Source organism: Leishmania braziliensis, chromosome 16 (genome assembly GCF_000002845.2).
Source record: "Leishmania braziliensis MHOM/BR/75/M2904 complete genome, chromosome 16".
NCBI lineage: Eukaryota > Euglenozoa > Kinetoplastea > Trypanosomatida > Trypanosomatidae > Leishmania > Leishmania braziliensis.
Genome location: NC_009308.2, coordinates 299,078 through 317,777, shown reverse-complemented (window position 1 = coordinate 317,777; position 18,700 = coordinate 299,078). Strand labels below are relative to the sequence as shown.

Genomic DNA, 18,700 nt, shown 5'->3' with positions numbered 1-18,700 from the left:
TCTCTTCTTTTCCTTTGCATTTTTCTCTTTTTTTTTTTCGTTCCGTTGGTCTTCTTGAGACCCGCCGCTTCCCCTTCCCACGATTTTCTCTCTCACCCGCTGTCTCGGTGTGCCTGTCTCCCCTCCCCTTTTCCCGTCTGGCATTTGCATCTTTTCCTCCCTTTCCCGCATGCAACGTGGTTGGCATCGATGGATGTGAGGCGAAGCACAGAGCAGGTGAGAGAAAGAGCCCACTACAGTTTATTCTCCCCCTCTCTCATTCCTCGTCTTGTGTATGTGTGTGGGTGGGTGTATCAACGTTTGAAAGAAGGAGTATAGGCAAAGCCAGTCGCATGCATAACACCGACTTAGGCAGCCATGAGGCACACCCAATGTCTCTTCCTGGACCGCTGAGGAAGATGAAGCCTGAGGCCCGACGGGTGCGTGCAACTACCGTCCAGCCTTTTATGTTTTTTTTTTTTTCTCTGCATTGCTTCGGCACTCAGCAGGATGTTTTGCTCAACGCTAACAGCCTTCTTGTCCAGGGACAGCTGCCCCCCGGTGCTTTTCCATATGTGTGTGTGTGTGTGTCCCCTCGTACTCTCTCTCCGTCCTCTTACTTGCCACCCTTCTGGACCCATCTTCACCGTCGCTCACCTCCACTTCTCTGACCCACCTCCTTCTCCCTCTACCCTTTTCTGCTGCACGTCTGCACCTACACGCCTTCCTTCTACTGTGCTCTGTGGGCCTCTCTCCGTTGTTCTCTGCTCTCATCTCTCTCTCTCTATCTGCCCCTATCAGAAGCCGCGAGTGGCTGCGTGTGTGCCTCTGTGCCTTTCCTCATCCGCCGTCCATCACGTCAGCGTCTGCCTCACCTCTTTTTCACTTTCCCTTTCAATCTGGGGCCTGAGCATCGTTGCTGGTGGCTTATGAAAGACTCACACCATGGACAGCGAGAGTATGGCATCGGCACTGCAGCTGTTGCTTGAGGCAGAGGGGGCCGTTATCCACTCTGCACTGCAGGTCCGTGCGCTGCCGTCGATGGGCGGCGGTATGGGTGTGGTGCTCACCGAAAAGCTTGGCGCTGGCACCCTTTTAGCGCGCTTCCCTTTTCGATCCATGATCACGGTGCGCAAGGCGCGATTTAACTTGGCAATGGCGGAGGTCGCGCTTGAGCTTCTCGAGAGTCAAGAGGTGACAGCGTCTACAAGCGGTAATAGTAAAGGGGATGACAGGGCTATGGGGCTAGGGATGGATGCCGACGCTTTGCGTGCCATTCCGTTCGCCTCACGTGTGTGGTCCGGGTCCGAGTTCGAGTCGCGAGTGCGTTCGCAGCTCCTGCGCCAAGCCATTGACGCCAAGGTGGAGGAGCTGGAGGAGGTCCTCGACAGCACCGAGACCATCGTGTGCTATGTGCTCCTCATGGCATCCCTCTACGGTCGCTGGTCTCACCACGCGTGCCTCTTGAGGAGGGGTGCAGATGAGGAATCTTCCGCTCTAGCGACGGCGGACTGTCCTTCTGAAGCTGGATCAAGGCAGGCACCTACACTGCACTACACGCACGAGAACGCGTGGATGCGGATGTGGATTCACGCGCTGCCGATGCAGTATGATAACCTTCTCGAGCTTGTCCCGGAGCAGGAAGACTCACCGCACTGTTCACCACATCACGGCACAGTGCTGGATAGCGCGGCGCATGAGCCGGATGTGCTGTCTGGGGTTGCAACAACGGTGTCGCCACCTCAATTTCCTCTTGCTCGTGGCTCAGTCTGCGCCGCGTCGTCTGAATGGCTCCGGTCGTACATCTCACTGCGCCGCTTTCAAGCGAGTGTGATGCGCGAGCAGCAGGCAATTCAGCGGCGCTACGTGAAGTGCTGTGCGGCGCTGCGGTGCCTGCGGTGTCTGCCAAGGGGGGTTGAGGTGGCGTCGGAGTCGGAGGGGGAGCGGCATGGCGCACTGGCGCCTCAAAGTGGTGAGGTTGTTAAGTGTGGGCCTTCGCTTTCTTCGAGCCAACAAGACCCTAGTGGATGTGGCCATGGCGCCGCGTGCACACTCGGTCAGTTTTTGTGGGCATTTAACACGCTGATGAGTCGTGGCTTTTACTTCCCCGAGGAGACGTGGGCGATGATGCCGTTTGTCGATTACTTCAACTACGCCTTGGAGTCGAACGGGACGATGTATCCACAAGAAGACGACCCCGAAGACCCGGAGTGCCTTACAAACGTCTTGTTGTCGAAGAGCAACCACAGCGGGGCCGCTAGCTCGGCACCGTACAAGCAACGGCGGCGCACTGGGCTGCGCACTGCCAGAGTCAGCAAGGCCGCGGTGCCGCTTGCCAACTACCAAACATACGAGTTTCAGCTCGTTCAGTCGACTTGCACACCCAGGGAGCAGGTGATGCTGCACTATGGTACTTACTCAGACGTGGAGCTACTCATGTGGTACGGGTTCACCTTGCGACCTTCACTGTTGCCTGTGCCACAGATCTCCGCCGCGTCGGAGGGCTGTAAGAAGGGGATCATACCGGTAGTGCCTCCGTACTTGGGTGACGCTGACGGCTCCTTGATGCAAGCTGCGCACGGGCTTCGGCTGGCGCTTTTTCAGTTGGTCTCCGCCCCAACACGCATGACCTACTACCGGCGGTGTGTTGCGCCGTTTCATCGGTGCGACGATGCTGAGAAGGATTCGGACGAGGAGGCAGCGTACAAAGCTTGGCTCGCCGCGCTCCATTGTGCCTATCGCCTGCCACTGTCTCCCATCGCTAACGCTGAGGGAAGCTATCCAGAGACCACACCTGGGGCCACGTGGCTTGACGAGCTGCTGAGGGCGTTTGCTCAAACGCCGGTAATAGCAGCACCCCACGAGGATGCAGCGCCCGAGGACGAAGCTGCCTATCGCATCGATGCGTGGATGCGATGGTGGGGCAGCGAGCGATGGCCCGTGTTCGCCGCGTCGGCGTTCCCAAACATCGCCAAAGGATGTGCCTTGGGAGTGCTTGGTTTGTCTTCGGTCCTTCACGCTGCACTTCACAGCAGCTTCTGGACCCCTAATCCAAAGCAAATCTCGCTGAGCCTGCAGGAGCGCCTGCTTGTGGTGCGCGGTTTGGCGTGGGCGGAGCTGTACGTGAACACGACAACTACGGCGCAAGCAGAAGAGCTGATGGCATCCTCTGGCCCTGCAAGCACGGCCGCTGCTGAGTTCGCCCGTACGGTGTCTGTGGATCAGTGGACATTGCTGCGCTTTCTCGCCCTGGAGAGCACCGACGCCGCGCTGGAGGAGTACGTTGAGTACACCTTGGAGAGCGAGCGGTAGGCAGTGAGGGGCCTCATTGATCGCTGCTTCGTGCGAGTGTCTGTCTGACTTCACATCAGCACTAATTTTCTTTTTCGAGTAACTACAGCGGTGCTCCAGTGAGTCCCGCGCCTTCATCAAGAGTGATGTGTGTGTGTGTGTGTGTGTGTGCATCAACAGTGCTGTGATCCACCTTCGGAGGGAAGGAAAGGGGACCGAAACCCGGCACATCAGAGACCCGTTGTCCGTCTTCTCACGCCTACTGTGCTCGCGTCTCAGGTACCTTTCTTCTTGCACTAGCCGCACCCAAGATCACTTTCTTTCCCTTCCCTTCCCTCCGAACATCTCAGCACGTGGGATTCCAGGGCCCAGGACCCCACGCTCTGCATATGGGGATGCCGCGCCCCTCCCATCCCCCAACCCTGCCAATGCCGAACCACTTCTGACGGTGACAGGGCCAAGCACCCATAACACAGGGAGGCCAGAGCGATGCATCGCTACGGATGTCGGCGGCCAGGTCCTGGATGGCGCTGCCTCGCGGAGCGAGCTGTGACGGTGAGCACGTGTGTGCCACCCATGTGCTACGCAGGGTGTCGACATGACTCGAGCGTGTCTCACTCAGGCCTCGCTGTTTACTGTTGTGGGGAGCCTGAGCCACCCCGAGGGATGCGCCAGGTGGCGACCGGCACAGTGGGCGCGACTGTAAGGAGACCTGCGGAGCGGGGGTTGGCAAAGCTTTGAGTCAGAGGCCGTGAGCAGAGGACTGAGTCGGCGCAGTGCTGTGGCGCGCGCATCTAGGGCCGCCTCGACCCGCACGATGTGTCTGTGGCAGGCCTGGACTACCGAGGAGCTTGGCCTCCTGTTCTCTGGGAGGGAATGGACACGTTGAGCGAGACCCCATCGTTCTTAGCTTTCCTTTGATGTTTCCTCCTCAGCAATAATGTATGCCTCTCTGTCTGTGCGTATCCCCCCTCTCCCCGATGCCACAGTGGCGCTTGGTTTTCTGTCAGTATTGTGGCCGCTTCCTTTTTCGACGAACTGGTCGCAGCTTCGCTCTGTCTGTCTGTGTCTCTCTCTCTGCGAGTAATGGGGGAATGCGGAAAAGCATGGAAAGCGTCTACACACATACACACATCGTCTCTCTAACACCGCAAGCTGCGAATATTACTCGCCGTGGCTTGCCACTATTACCATCATCGATCTCACCACTCCCCGTCTTTTAGCGGCACACTCTTGAGCAGAAACGTGCCGGCCTAAAAAGTAAGCTTCTTAGCAACAGTGTGCAGTGCACTGCATACGCAAGGGAAGATCACCAATATGCAGCGCCGGCTGTGCTCTCTGAGCGGCGGGCGGATGCAGACGTCCCTGTTGGGGTGCATAGGAGGCTCCGCGTCGTGCCAGCAACAACTTTTTCACACAATGGCGACCTCTGACCCCGAGACCACCGCCGCAGTCGTGAACCCCAGCCGTCCCTCTAACAGCGGCGCGATTGCGTCTGCGTCGTCAAACATGCCGTTGCAGACTCAGCAGCTCTACAAATCGTCTCACAAGGGGCAGGGAACGACTCCGGTGCCAAAGTCGTATCAGGAGGACAGACTCCATGCCCGAAATGTTCCTGCTAGCGAGGCCGATGCACCTTCATCTACTGGTGCCGAAGGGGCAGCACCGTCACCGCTGTTTGGCGCGCGCTCGTCCTGCACAGAGGACGCCGGCTCGGTTCCCCAGCGGAAGCTTTCGCCGCTTCAGAGGAGGCAGCTGCAGTTTCGCAACAAGGCTGCCTTTGCCCTTACCCCACAGGCTCTCCGGCGTGTGAAGCACCTACTCGCGCAGTACTCGACAGCGCACTCGGCCGCGGCAGTCAAGTCGCCGTTGACCAGCGATGCCTCTGCTGCAGCTCCTTCTGGGATCCGCATTGGTGTGCGGCGGCGTGGTTGCAGTGGGTACAGCTACACGGTGAACTACTACTTTGACTCGGCAAAGCGCGGCGACAAGGGTGCGACTCCACCGCGCAAGATGGCCGACTTGATGGGGGACTTGGTCGTGGAGCAGGATGGCATTAAGATCGTCGTGGATGCTGATGCCCACTTCTACGTGATTGGCACGGTAATGGACTATGTGGTAACCAACGTTGAGGAGAAGTTCACCTTCAAGAATCCGAACCAGAAGTACAGCTGCGGCTGCGGGGAGAGTTTCATGCCATTCGACGGAGATGACGTGGACGATGACTAGCGGTGAGCGAAGGAAGAGGGCGAGGAATTCAATGAACAGCCGAGTGCGCGAAATCGCTGTGCTTCCGTGCTTTCCCATTGCTTCTGTCGATGACGTATGGGGGAGAGTGGAGGGCAAGAGCAATGGGGGGACGGTTGAACGTTGGCGTGCGGATGTGTGGATGCCTGGACTATTGGATGACCGGAGCTTTCAGTGCTGTGCGTTCTGATTTTGCTTTCGTTCGCTCTCTCCGTTGTTGTTGTTGTTGTTCTTTTTTCTTCTGCACTCAGACACGTTCCTCATGGACACGCCCCACCCTCTCTCTCTCTGTGCGTGTGTCTGCGTGCCACGCTTTGGGCCCGTTGTTTGCATTCCTCTGTCGCCTCTTGGCACATCGTGCGTTGTTGCCGTTGTTTCGGCTTTCCTCGCTCGCTTCCTTTTCTCTGTCTTGTTCGTCTCTTCTGTTCTCTCGTGCATCGACTGCTTCGTATCATGTTCTATGTGTGTGTGTGCGCGCGCGATTTTGCCTTGCCTCCTTTCTTCTCCCTGCTGTATGGTCAGTGGGTGGCTGTGGAATGAACATGGAACGAGCAAAGAAACCACATGGGGATGCCTGGATGTAGCGATGCGCAGTGCACTTTCTCGCGCTTGCCTCCTCTTCTCCCATCGCGCACGCACACGCTTATACACCCACTCACAAGGCTCTTCGCAGTGCTGCGGGGGTATTGACCATGAGCCCTACTGTGTGCTGCTTGGTAGTGGTGTGGGATGCAAATACACAGGCATATTCAGCGGCACTGCACACAACTCAAGTGCCATCAGGGGCGCCATAGCGCCTGTGTGCGTGCGTAGGTGCGTTTGCATACCCACACCCCTCTCAACTTTCTTGCGTCTTTGACTACCACCCTCCCTTTCTCACGCTGCTTTCCATCGCCACTTCTTCGCGGAGCGCGCATCTCATGCCTCTCTGGCCCTCCTCATCGTTGCAATTCAGTACCGCTTCCAGAGGGGGCGCTTTCTCCTCTCTTCTCCCCTGCGCGTGCGTATGTGTGTGTGGCTGAGCGTGTCTGCCTTTCCTCTCATACGTACGCAACGGCCGCGGGTGTGCTCACACGTGCATGGGCAAGAGAGCCCAGAGACAACCCCGCTGCTTTCTCCTCGATGTTTATCTTGCGCATCGCAGGCGACGTGAACGGCGTGAAGCGCAACATCGAGGTGACTTTCCCACAACGTCCGTCTCTTCAGCAAGTGTGCACCGTTGCGGAGACGATTCTGCCACTGCAAGGGTGGGGCGATCACCGACCGTTGCGCTCACCATGGGCGGCAGCAACGCAGGGGGCGGGAGACGATGCCCCTAGCACCGCCGGTCCCTCCAGAGCTCCCGCTAACGCCAAGTCACGTGCTGCAGTGCCGGCGGTCTCGTATGCGGTGGAATCACTGGTCTACCTGGACCGAGCTACCCGCCAGTGGGACGAATTGTACAGCGCCTCTCAGCTCACCTCGGGGACGCAGGTGTACTGCTTCTTTTTTCTGCAGTATTACAGAGTGGCGGCGGCCCAGGGGAAAAGGTCGAGCTCCGCCTTCCCCTCCTCGTCCTCCGTATTTCCTGTTGGAAAGGAACACGTAAGCGACTCTGCGTCGCCGAGCTTGCCGGTCCATGGGGGTCTGCCTCTCGGTGCCGGTGTTCCACAGAACTGGGTTGATCCCGATTGCCCAGGCGCCATTCCAGAGCCTCAGCAGCGCCTTCTCTGGGACGGCGCCAGTGGTACTCGAGGTCGTGTTAATCAGAGAGCGCAAGGCTTGGATGGAGGCTTCAACCGTGCCGAATCTGCTTTCCCCTCGCTGACGCAGGCAAGTGCGCAGAGCCGCGGTGATGTGGCGCACGGCTTTGCTGCTAGACTGTGCCCAACGCCTGCCTCGTCTTCCGTATCGTTTCACGGTCACTGCTTCCCATTCCTGTTCCCCTCGCGCACGGTTCCATTCAGTGGTTCAGCGTGGTCAGGCCTTTCGCCTGTGGCAGGGGCGGCATCTCGATCGATGGACAAGGCAAACTCGCCCTCTCTTTTCTCCGCTCCCACCTTCACCCCTCCTCGGCAGGCTGTCGCTGGCTTCATGCGATCTGCGTCCCTGCCTACCCGCAAAGAGCACAATAGTATTGTGGAGGCGCAAGGACGGAAGCCGTCACCACTGAGGCGGCATTCGACCTCTTCACGGCTGCGCGACGAACGTTATACCTCTCTCTCGAAGTTGATCCCAGACTGGTCTGCACTGCTGCTAAGCGGCGAGGAAGGCCACGGAGGCCGCTACTTTAGACTCAGCGATCGCCTGGCCTTTTTGTTTGACGTTTTGGTCCACCTTGACCCTCAGGAGGACGGCGCAGGGCAACGGCAGTACATCCTCTTGAGGGACTTCTATCTCCTCGCCTCGCGCTTTACTTCCACTTGCCCCTCTGCCGCTGCTCTTCCTCGCTCGAGTTACGCAGCGATGGGTGTCCGTGACACACCTGTCCAGTCGACAATCCTGAACATTACGGCAGAGCTCGATGAGCAGCTACACTGGACCTGGGACGACGTCGTGCGACACGCGGACAAGGATCGCGATGGCTGCATCGCGTACAGAGAGTGGATTTCATTCGGCATCGAGCACCCAGAGGTGATCCAGCTGCTATGCCGCGCTGTCTATGTGTTACTCCTACGCGAGGCAGCCTCGCCAATGGACTGTTACCCAGACATACCCACCAGCCCAAGTGCACAGACTCTGCTGTTAGCGCTACCTGGCCACCTCCTTTCTCATTCCACTTCCTCCAGGAGTGGTCGGGGTGACAGGGCTTGCAATAACGATGTCATGCCCTTTTCAAACTTTCCGAAGTTCTGCCGTGGCCATAACTCCCAGATGAATGGCAGACACGCCGGCAAAAGCTGGGTGATGCGCGTTGCTGAAGCGCACGAGCTGCGTAGTACACGTTGCGAGGCGTGTCGAGAGCTGCACGCCGAACTCTCCGAGGACTGCTGCAGCAAAGCATCCGCGCAAACAAACTTTGTATTTTCTCTGAGGCGATGAGGCGAGAGACTACGTGTGTGTCTGTGGTGGTGGGAGACGGTGATGGATTGCGCGATGCAGGCTCGACTCTCCTGTATGAAGTTGCGCTCCCTCTATCGTGTGTGTGCGTGTGAGTAGTGTGTCACATGTATGTCGTGTGCATGCCGGACACACGCACCCGGAGGTGAAGCGCACGCTGCTCTTCGGCATCGGCTTCACGAGCCTCGCTCGCACGGTCATCTACAACTGTTGTCTGCCATCACCGCCAGGCAGTGAGGCGTTCCGCTACAAATGCCGCACCTCCATCTTTTCCATACCCACACACCCACACACCCACACACGCACGCACACACAGGCAATGGCTCTCCTTGCCCGCTTAAGGGGAGTGCTTCGCTGATTCCCATGCCCACCTGTCCTAGGCCACCGCTGGCCGTGCAGACCCCTCTCCCGCCAAACACTCTCACCAAGTCAAACACTCCCGCATTCTTCTCTCCTCGCTCGGAAACTGCACTTGTTTCCTCGATTTACTCCCTTTCCTCTCCCTCCTGCCCGGTGCTTCTTTCAAGTGCACCTTTGCCACTGGCCCCGGCGCGGACGCTAAGGGGGTCTGCGTGTGTCTTCTGATGGCCATGCCGCGGGGGTGTGTTGCGGGCGCTCTTCCTTTTTCTTTTTGTGCTCCAGCTGCGCTTGCACCACCCTATCCTCCTCTCCGCCCTCTCTTTCGCAGGAGGGCAAAACACGGTGCCTGAGAAGCAAGCAGAGACACCCCCCATCCCCCCATCCCCCCATCCCACCCAGACAGACACGCAGCCGCGCGCGAGTCAGTTGTTGCACATGCCACCGCTGTCGGGTCAGTTTCTCGTAGGGCAGAGCCCGAGGAGGCCGTACATCAACCGCGCCTCCAAGTTTTTCTTTGCGCAGCTGGACAAGGGGTTTGCCTCCCCGTACGTGCTAGTCGCCTCCGGCGTCTTCTTCTCATACTTGGCATGGCGAGTGATGGAGCACTACGTCCGGCCACGTCAGGAACACTTGGCGCAGCGTCTCCCGGTTCAGCGCGTACCATTTGAGGCGTCGCACAACGTGTTCTGGGGCCTTGCCAACCCAGACGAAGCCGGCGTCTCCACTACTGGCAGCCGTGGAGACGATGTGGAGGACATTGCAAGCAACTTGTTCCTGCCGCAGCTGGCGAACGAAAGGATGGAGGAAGCAATGCGCCGCCCCCAGCTGCTCTTCAGCGAGGTGAGCGAGTTGCACGAGCAACCGTCTGCGACGAATCCTTCTGGTGAGGTGGACATTGTCTGCCTCGAGCTCTCTGAGTTCTCCCCCAAGCTACGTGACGACGTTTACTACCGCAGCGTGCACTACGTCCCGGCCCAAGGGGGGTCAGCTGTAGCCTCTTCGACAGGGCATCAAGTCTCCTCGCTGACCGGGTCAAAGCAGACGAGCAGCAGCCGCAGCGGCTCGAGCCAGAAGCTTATGGTGAGGTCAGACAAGGTGGCCGAGGCTCCTGCTGCTGCTGCTGCTGCTTCTGACTCTCCCCTGACCACAGCGGAGGCAGGGAAGGCCGCTTCAACCACGGACTACCTCCAATTTATGCCCGGCCAAGGCGAGGAGGTGATACACGGTATTATCAAGTGCAAAGCTGTGACGACACAGAACAACTGTGTCCCTTACGCTGGCCACCTTGAGGAGGAGTACGCACGCAAGCTCATGCTGACCCTCGGGCCTGTACATATCCTGCGCGACGCCACCCAAACGCTGTTACCGCGGCGCTTCTCCTTTGTGAAACAGGTACCCGTCGAAACCCTGGTACTCGGCATGCACTCGGGCGAGCTGCCGCGGTGGCTAAGCACGTGCTACCCGAACTTTAACGTGCATGTGGTAGAGCGGGATGGCACACTGGTGCGGTTATGCAGGCGGTTTCTGGGTTTTCAGGAGTCGAGCAACCTCACAGTGCACATCGATGATCCTGTCGAGTACGTGCGGCGCCAGGTGGCCATGCGAGCCCACGGTAACACGACCGTCGCCGGGGTCAAGCCATACGAGCTGGTGTTGATTGACGCGATAGACGGTGCGGGGCGGCTGAGCACGCAGTACGGTCGCCTGGAGTTCATCAGTAACATCCGCCGCATCATGAGCGACAACGGGTGCATCGCCGTCACTCTCCCCAACAAGGATGCTGAGTTTGTCTTCAACATGGTGCAGAACTGGCGCATGGGGTTTACAGGGCGGCCGGTAGTGCTGGTGCACTGTGTGACGTCGCCCTGCTCGATCCTCCTGACGTTCCAGGACACCGCCGCGCGCGGCAAGGCAAGAATCGGCAGCATCGCCAAGGTGGAGGAGTTTCAGGATGTGCTTCGGGAGCACATTCGGCACTACGGGGCTGACCGGGTGCAGTTCGACATCACGCGTGAGGTGAGCGCGGGCAACTTTAGCGTTCTTAACCCGGAACAGGCGTACGGGATGGAGGCGTACTTGCCGGCAGGTCACCCCGCAATCCTTGCTGCGAGGCACCAGGATGTGCAGGAGGCGGTACTGCGCCAGCGCCGTAGCCAAGGCTGGGGCGCGTGGTTGCGCCGCTTAACCGGGACAGCGCTGTCGCCGAGCCAACGCAGCGATCTCGATGGCGAGTGAAGAGGCGCCGATGTGTGTGTGTGTGTGTGTGTGCGCGCGTGCGTGTGTCTTCCGGGTTCCCATTTTTTCTCTCTCGGTGCTGTGTCTTGCGACTCTACGATGGAAAACAAAGGAGGATGTGGAAGAGGAGTTGTGTGCGTGTCTTTGATGGACACGCGATTGGTGGCAGTTGCCATTCAGTCACCCACGCACATGGGTCAGAAGGAAAGAGGGACCGCGAGAGCAATGGCGAGAGTGAGCCCCCCGCGTAGAGGTTTGGGTTTGACTCTGAGTTTGGGGCGAGGGGCGAGCAGGAAGGAAGAGTCGAGTGTTACTTGCCGATATCATGCGGCAGCGTGTAGCCATCAGTGTGACTCTCCCTACCACGCTGGCCCGCAGGCTTTTTTCACTCGTTCTCGTGTTTTTATTCTTACAGTCGCGCTGGTGCACCGATACACTCTCTTGCACCTGAGGCTTTGACAATTCCCTCAGAAGAAGCGCGTAGCGTCACCCTAGCACTTCAGCTTTGTCACCTCAACGCTGTGAGCTACTCCTCTTCCTCATTCCCTACTGCCTTCTCCTTGTTGGTGTGGACGTCGTTGCACCGCCACCCCCCAAAATATGAACCCGACTTGCTCACATTTCCACATCTCGCCACTTTATCTCTTTCAATCCTTTTTTTTTTTTGTTTAGCGCCTCTGATGTGGTCACCAGAGCTTCCCCTCCCCTCCCTCGCAGCCGTGCATCTCCCTCTTCGGCTGGTTCATCCGCTGTCTAGCTAACCCCTGGTGCAGCAAGACGTGTTTGCACAAGTCTTTGTCGCTCTTCCTGGTGAGCACACTTGATCTCTGTTGCGGGTAGCAGCGCAGGTACTCTCTCCCCGTGCTAGCCAACACGTGAGAGGCCAGAACACACCTTCTCCCATACCCCACCGGTAGCCGTGTGGCATTTTCTCGGCACGTGCCACGGACAGGCGTTCATCGAGGAAGTCGCGTGTCCTCGCGCTTTAAAGGGCCTGTCTGCTTTCTTCCTCACTCCCTCCACCTCCTCCTTTTGTCCGCGGGGAGGAGGTGGCTAAACTGTCACGGGTGTAGTTAAGCCACGCGAACACGCGCGCTTTGGGTATTTTGGTGTGCACGTTATCGGTGTAGCACCTCCCCCTGCCCTGCCCTGCCCAGCTCCGCTGACTCACTCTGCTTGTTTATCTTGTCTGTGCTCTCCGCGCTCCTTTCTTCGCCTTCTGCATCGCTCAGCGTTTTACCTTCGTGTCTTTTCACTTCTACCGTTCACCAGACCCGTCAAAGGCCCTTATCGAGTGGACAGCAAGTCCGAGGAAGAGGACGAACAGAAATACTTCTCCAAAGGGGAGCGCGCAGCTCGCTCGCTCGTCCGCCCACACATACACACGCCCGCACACGTTGGCGTGTACTTGAGAAAACGCTTTTTCCCTTTCTTTTTCCCCCCAAACCCAATAAAGCGGTTCACAGCAGCGATGAACCTTTTAGGTGTGACATTCATCGCCGTCAGCAAGGTGATTGTGGCGGTGCTAGTAGGCGTGCTCACGACAAGCTCGATCCCGCACAGCGCGAAGACGCTGCGCGACTTTGCCTACCTGATCTCCACGATCCTCCTCACGTCCCTCACCGTGTCGAACACCGCCAAGTCTATCGACCTCGATGTGCTTTTTCGGTGCAGCATCCTCATTTTGTTTTCTCTTTTCTCTATTGCGTGTGGGCTTTTGTGGGGCGTACTTTTCGGCCTTGTGTTCTTCCGGCCGAACCCCAAGTACTCGGGTATTCCCCCGGAGCTGCGCAAGGATGTGCGGTTTGACCTCCTGTATGATCGCGTGGCGGCTGAAGATGCCGACCATCACGGGGGACCGCTCTCGTCGTCTGCTACTACGCATCCTGGTAACAAGAAGAAGAAGAAGAGGGTCCCGTACGTGGCCGTAGTGCTGAGCGAGCACTTTCGAGAGGCTGGCGTCAATGAAAGTGAGATTGTGAATGCGCTGGAGGTGACGGATGAGCGGCAGGAGGACTACGGCGGGTACAACTACGCCTCATTGATCGCTTGCTCTACTCAGAACGGTGTCACATTGCCTCTGTCGCTCATGCTGAACATCGCGAGCTCTGTCCCTTACATTGACAAGGAGCACACCGCTGCGTACATTTTTGTGTTTAGCATCAGCTACTTGCTGTACCTGTGGTCTGCTTGCCCGATATTTGTAGAGGCGGGCCAGAAGTCTGTCACGAAGCAGAGGCTGATCCGCGAAATTCTGCAGAAGCACAAGCGGATGATGTCCCGATGCGATGCCACGACGCAGACACTCTCCCTGCCCGTCAAATATGTGCCGGAGAACAATGAGGACTCTGCGGAGGACGTTAGAGTCGATGGCAGTGCGACCGGGATGAGGCAGACCAGCAGTTTCGAGCCTCAGTGCACACGATTCATCCAGCCTCTCGCTGCCTCGGCGGCGGCTTCTGGCAGGATTGAGTGCAGTGACAACACAAGTGCGCTGGAGGCTGGTGACGAGGCCACCAGGGATGCTCGCGATACTCGAGTAAGCGTCCGTGCGGACTCCGCCACGTACACCCTCGACCCGATCACGCCGCTTCAGAACTCCTTTACACAGACGGATCGAAAGCTCACCCGCGCAGGCGGTAATCGTGCTGGAGCTGAGGTGATATCCAATACTCCTGGCACACCCACTCCTGCGGACCTCATGGCTGCTGAGTGCGCGTACACGATGGCGTCAGCGGTGCAGCTGCCGTACGACTGGGCCGCCGCCGGCTTCATTCGCGTCAAGTACGAGAGCGAGATAAAAGCGCTCAAGAAGAAGTCAATCTCCGAGAAGGTTCAGCATCTCGGACGCGGCACCTGGGGGCTCATCAAGAAGGCCATGACGAGCCCGCCCTTCCTCGCCACCGTGCTGGGCATCGTAATCGGCGTCATTCCCCTTGTACGCCGGCTGTTTGCGGGAGGGCCGCTGGAGATGGTGATGGACGCCATCGCGCTTATGGGCGAGGGCTCGATTCCGGCGTCACTGCTGCTGCTCGGCGCAAACCTTGTCGGCTCCTCCTCGACCAGCGAGTCCGAGTTGAGTAAGCTGACGCAGGTGCGCCTCCGCCACGCCGAGCAGAACACCGAGTACCCGTTGCATCCCGAAGTCTGGCGGCTGCTTGGCGAGGATGCTACGTACACCAGGTGGTATGACGAACAGCATATCGACATAGAGTTCGACATGGACAGGTCCTCCTTGCATATGCTGATGCAGGATGGGCCTCTGCCTGCGTCGACGATAGCCAGTCACGCCAATGCCGCCTCTGTGGCGCCGATGACCGAGTACGGTGACGAGGAAGGTGGCGGGGAGGGCGTTGGCGCCAAGAAGAAGCGCACCTTCATGGGCGGCGTGCGACGCACCCTGTCGCTTCGAGGCATCCGGCCTACGTTTGTGTGGGGCATCATCACCTTTCGCATGCTCATCTCCCCGACGTTGAGCTTCTTCATCCTTGTCTTTCTCATCAAGACAATGCCGTTTCTCTTCGGTGGTCGGGGCACGCTGGACAAGACGCTCATCATGGTGCTCATGGTTGAGCTGGCGGCGCCGACTGCGATCAACAGCACTCTGCTGTTCAACGCATACCAGTTCATGATGTATCCATGGGCGAAGATGCTCTTCTTGCAGTACATCCTGTGCATCATGTCAATGGTGATGTGGACCACCATCGGCTTGAGCTACGTGTCGTCGTTGTAGTGCTAGCGAGAGGTCTGCGAAGCGGACAGGAGCGACAAAGATGCTTGGCAGCAGTCCAGAAATGCGCATCTTCCTTGCTTAATAAGTGGCTGGAGGCAGAAAAGTAAGACAGGGGGAGGTGCTTAGGAGGAGGAAGGGATTGACCCAGAAAAGCCCACGAGAAGCGGCTAGGCATATAGCCCACCCACTTCTTGTGGGTGCGGTTCTCTGTCACCCTTTCTTTGTTTATCCTTGCCGAAAACGCCGACTGACGCTGCCGCTTCTGCAAAAGTATGCGCCGCAGGGAGGGGAGGGGGGGCTGGTCACGCCCATGTGCGCTGACTTTGAACCTCTCGCTCCCCTCTCCATGCGTGCTTGCGGAGCGAGAGGACAGGCGGTGCCGGGGTGATTTGGGAGGCTATTGCTTGCATTATTATTACGGTAGCGCTGAAGCTGGTGATGGTGGTTGAAGTTGTTGTTGCAGCGTCGACGGCTGCCTGAAGAGCGGCAAGGAAGGGTAAGGCTCCTCGTCCTTCTCTCACCCTTTGGGGTTGCGCTGGGGACGTATTCGGAGGCGAGGACTCACTGATTGCCGTCATCAGCAGCTATTGCAGGTGCGCACACCCGCAACGCTCAAGCGCGAACAATGATTTCCTACTTATCACCGCGTTGTGTACCACACAAGAGGAGAGAAATGATCAAAACAGAAGTGTCACGTACACGCGCACACACGCACGAGCTCGAGGCCTCGTTGTCTCAGCCTTCTACATCGCCCGTGTGTGTTTTTCTCTTTCTTTTCGCTCGTTCAATCTGTATGGGTAGCGATCCATGGGTCTACGTGACTGCCCCCTGTGAGCGTAAACGAGGAGGAGGGGGGGGGGAGCCTCGCGTGCTCGCCTCGTTTGTTTGTCTCTCGCTCTGTTGCTTCGCCCACTGCGCGCTGCCTATGATTGGGAATCGCCGTGGCTTTGCGCCTCTCTCACCCTCATTCATCATACACGACTACGAGGAGAGAGGGCGGGGGGGGCCTCTTCCCTTCTCTCTGTGCAAACTCCCCCTTTCGCACTGCCATCTTGGGCCCAAGAGACTACGCACACACACACACACACACACACACACACACACACAAACACAAACGCCAGGGAAAGCACGTCTTCACCGACGCCTATTCATGCATTTTTTTGTGGCCCTTCACGGTCCTCACCCCTCAGGGACTTGCATCAGCGCCGCCCTTCTGTGGCGCCTCTCGAGCGGATGGAGCCGAGGCGAGAACTTGTACTGGCGTTGTGTCTCGCAGTAGTGCTTCACTTGAGCTGCCTGGGTGCACCACTGAGCACGACGGTAGCCGCTGCTGCGTCTGCAGCCGTACGTGATAGCGCCGCCAGAAGCAGCAGCCAAAACGCCTCAATTACTACGGCTTCTCCTTTGCCCTTTGCCGTCTTTGGGTACTTGCCCGAGTACCGCCAGAGCTGGTTCAACTACGAGGCCTTCTTCAAATCAGGGCTCACCCATCTCATCTTTTTCAGTGCCGAGGTTGATCCAGCTACCTTGCGTCTCGCCCACGTAGATGACCGCCTGCCGTCAGACGGCGAGTGGGCCCGCATCCGTCGTCTGGCAGACCTGCACGGTGCGAAGCTGATGCTCTGCATTGGTGGTGGTGGCCGCAGCTCCGGGTTTTCGGACCTCGTCGGGGACCCGGTGCGGCGGCTATCGTTTATTGAGGAGGTGAATGCGGTGCTGCTGACGCGAGAGCTCGACGGTATCGACTTCAACTGGGAGTATCCGCAGACAATGACTGAGTGGTTGAACTTTGGCCGCTTCCTACTGGAGATCCGGTCTGCCCTGGGTTATGCTCCCGCTGTAGGAAGAGAACACGCAGCTGGACTGATCGGTGAGCGGCACCACCGCACCCGAGTGCGGCACGCCGTCTTGTCCATGGCCCTCCATCCCCATTCGTCTATTGCAGCCGTACTGCAGTCCGCTCGAGTGCTTCGCTCGCTCGACTACGTGCACTGGATGGCATATGACCATATTCTTGGGACCGAGCCACACAGCTCGGTCGAGTACGCTGCCTCGGTGCTCAGTGAGGAGATGATTGGGCTCTTTAACGAGGCTACCTACAACAAGCGTTCTGGGCAGACGCACCAGGAGCTGCGCACAGAGCAGGACCACCGCCGCAAGCTTACCCTTGGAATCCCCTTCTATGGTCGTCATCGAGAAAATAGGCGACGGCAGCCCGAGACGTACGATCGCCTCTGGCGCTCAATCCAGCAATGGGCTCGCAAGAAACACCCAGCATGGGTTGAGGGAGGAGCAGAGCTGCGGGCTTTGAACAACTACGGCGGGTACAGCTTCACTGGCTACAACGATGTGAAGCGCAAGATGCGACTGGCACGCGCTGCTAACTTGTCTGGGATAATGATCTGGGAGCTGGGCCAGGATGTCCCACCTGGGACTTCACCGATGTCGCTCATGGCTGCAGTCCACGAGCAGCTGGCGGACTGGGGTTTACTGACTGACAGCGGTCACGATAGTGGTGGCGACGTGAACGGAGATAACACAGGCCACCTTCAGCAACGACAGCGCCGGTATTTATCCTCAGATGTGGCCGAGGACGGTGATCTATGAAAGTCATGAGGACACGAGCTTGTTTCGCATCCCATAGCACACGCAGACGATGTCGTGCTTCCACGCTCTTCTGCTGTTATAGTAGCGTCTCTCGCACTACGTGCACACACGCTAGTAGATTGTCAGCAGTCTGGCGACCATAGCGCCAGAGGCGAAAGAGGAAAGAAGATGCCAGCGCCGCGCACCACGCGTTCTGCAGACCACGCAGCAAAGTGGGGGTGGGGTAGGGGGTGAGAGGCGATTGTCTCAGCCCGTCCTCCTCTTGAGAGCCTCCCCAGTGCTCTCGCCTCGCTGGTGCCTGACCCTGGGGTGCATACATCGTATTCTTTTTGGTTGTCTGTCAGTTACTGTTGCTGCTTTGCGCGCCATCTAAGCACAACGCACCACCCCGTCACTCTCTCCACTCTGTTGCATGCTCCCTCCCCCATCGCTTCTCCCCCCACACACGTATGTGTGTGTGTGTGCCCGTTTAGTTTTACCATTTCCCTCATCGCCCCCCCCCCCCCCCTGCTGCACCCCCCACCTCCTCCGTTACCTCAGTGTCGCACCACCTATCCCACCTCGTTTGCTTCTGATCTTGTGTGCTTGTGTACGCCACGAGCTCGCCTGTCCATCTGCTTCACCGCCCACTTCCATCACCAAGTACGCTCGTTCAGTGGGTATCGCACCCTACTTGCCTTTTTCCCTTCGTCCCTTGTTTGTGTTGGATTCCTCTACGGAGCCGGCGCCGGTGTGTTGTGTGTGACTCTCCTGATCGTCTCTCTTTTTTTTTTGGACAAGAACGGGGGTCTGACACGGGGAGTTCATCACGCACACGCACGCGCACCCCTCCACACACACCTTCAGGGGACTGTGACAGACAACGGAAGGGGTCGAAGAGAGGGGAGGACGCAACGAAGGATGCGAGAGCGGCACGGCTGCTGTCACCCCCACCGGTTTTCGATTTTTGCTCGTGACATGTTTTCCCTCCCCTTTTGAGGGTTCCCTCTTCGGCATGTACTCTCTTTTCTTCTTCTCGGTCTTCGCCACCACCACACGGACATCATTTCTCATCACTGAGCGCTCCTCTGGCTTGTGCGCGTGTTCGTCGTCTTGCACCCCTGAGTCTGGGACCACCCTTCTCTCTCCACTGCCTGCCAAGACACACCCATCCACGTACACCCGCGCACACTTTCGGTACGCACCAGCACAAGTTCGTCTGGCAAGCCA

The 18,700-nt window shown here is 58.3% G+C and overlaps 6 protein-coding genes across 6 annotated transcripts; all 6 read left to right on the top strand.

Annotated features, from left to right (window-relative positions):
• Positions 1–924: 924 nt before the first annotated feature.
• Positions 925–3,291, top strand: LBRM_16_0850 (conserved hypothetical protein; the record flags this gene model as incomplete). The annotated part of the gene is made up of 1 exon (XM_001563637.1): positions 925–3,291. One exon carries the CDS (start codon positions 925–927, stop codon positions 3,289–3,291), a length of 2,367 nt encoding a protein of 788 aa, XP_001563687.1.
• A 1,398-nt stretch (positions 3,292–4,689) lies between these two features.
• Positions 4,690–5,499, top strand: LBRM_16_0840 (conserved hypothetical protein; the record flags this gene model as incomplete). The annotated part of the gene is made up of 1 exon (XM_001563636.1): positions 4,690–5,499. One exon carries the CDS (start codon positions 4,690–4,692, stop codon positions 5,497–5,499), a length of 810 nt encoding a protein of 269 aa, XP_001563686.1.
• A 1,140-nt stretch (positions 5,500–6,639) lies between these two features.
• LBRM_16_0830 (conserved hypothetical protein) lies at positions 6,640–8,538 on the top strand (the record flags this gene model as incomplete). The annotated part of the gene is made up of 1 exon (XM_001563635.1): positions 6,640–8,538. One exon carries the CDS (start codon positions 6,640–6,642, stop codon positions 8,536–8,538), a length of 1,899 nt encoding a protein of 632 aa, XP_001563685.1.
• An 813-nt stretch (positions 8,539–9,351) lies between these two features.
• LBRM_16_0820 (conserved hypothetical protein) lies at positions 9,352–11,151 on the top strand (the record flags this gene model as incomplete). Its single annotated transcript, XM_001563634.2, has 1 exon — positions 9,352–11,151. The coding sequence occupies one exon, from the start codon at positions 9,352–9,354 to the stop codon at positions 11,149–11,151; it is 1,800 nt and encodes a 599-aa protein (XP_001563684.2).
• A 1,471-nt stretch (positions 11,152–12,622) lies between these two features.
• On the top strand, positions 12,623–14,884 carry LBRM_16_0810 (conserved hypothetical protein; the record flags this gene model as incomplete). The annotated part of the gene is made up of 1 exon (XM_001563633.1): positions 12,623–14,884. One exon carries the CDS (start codon positions 12,623–12,625, stop codon positions 14,882–14,884), a length of 2,262 nt encoding a protein of 753 aa, XP_001563683.1.
• Positions 14,885–16,117: 1,233 nt separating this feature from the next.
• Positions 16,118–17,491, top strand: LBRM_16_0800 (chitinase; the record flags this gene model as incomplete). The annotated part of the gene is made up of 1 exon (XM_001563632.1): positions 16,118–17,491. The coding sequence occupies one exon, from the start codon at positions 16,118–16,120 to the stop codon at positions 17,489–17,491; it is 1,374 nt and encodes a 457-aa protein (XP_001563682.1).
• Between the last annotated feature and the right edge of the window lie 1,209 nt (positions 17,492–18,700).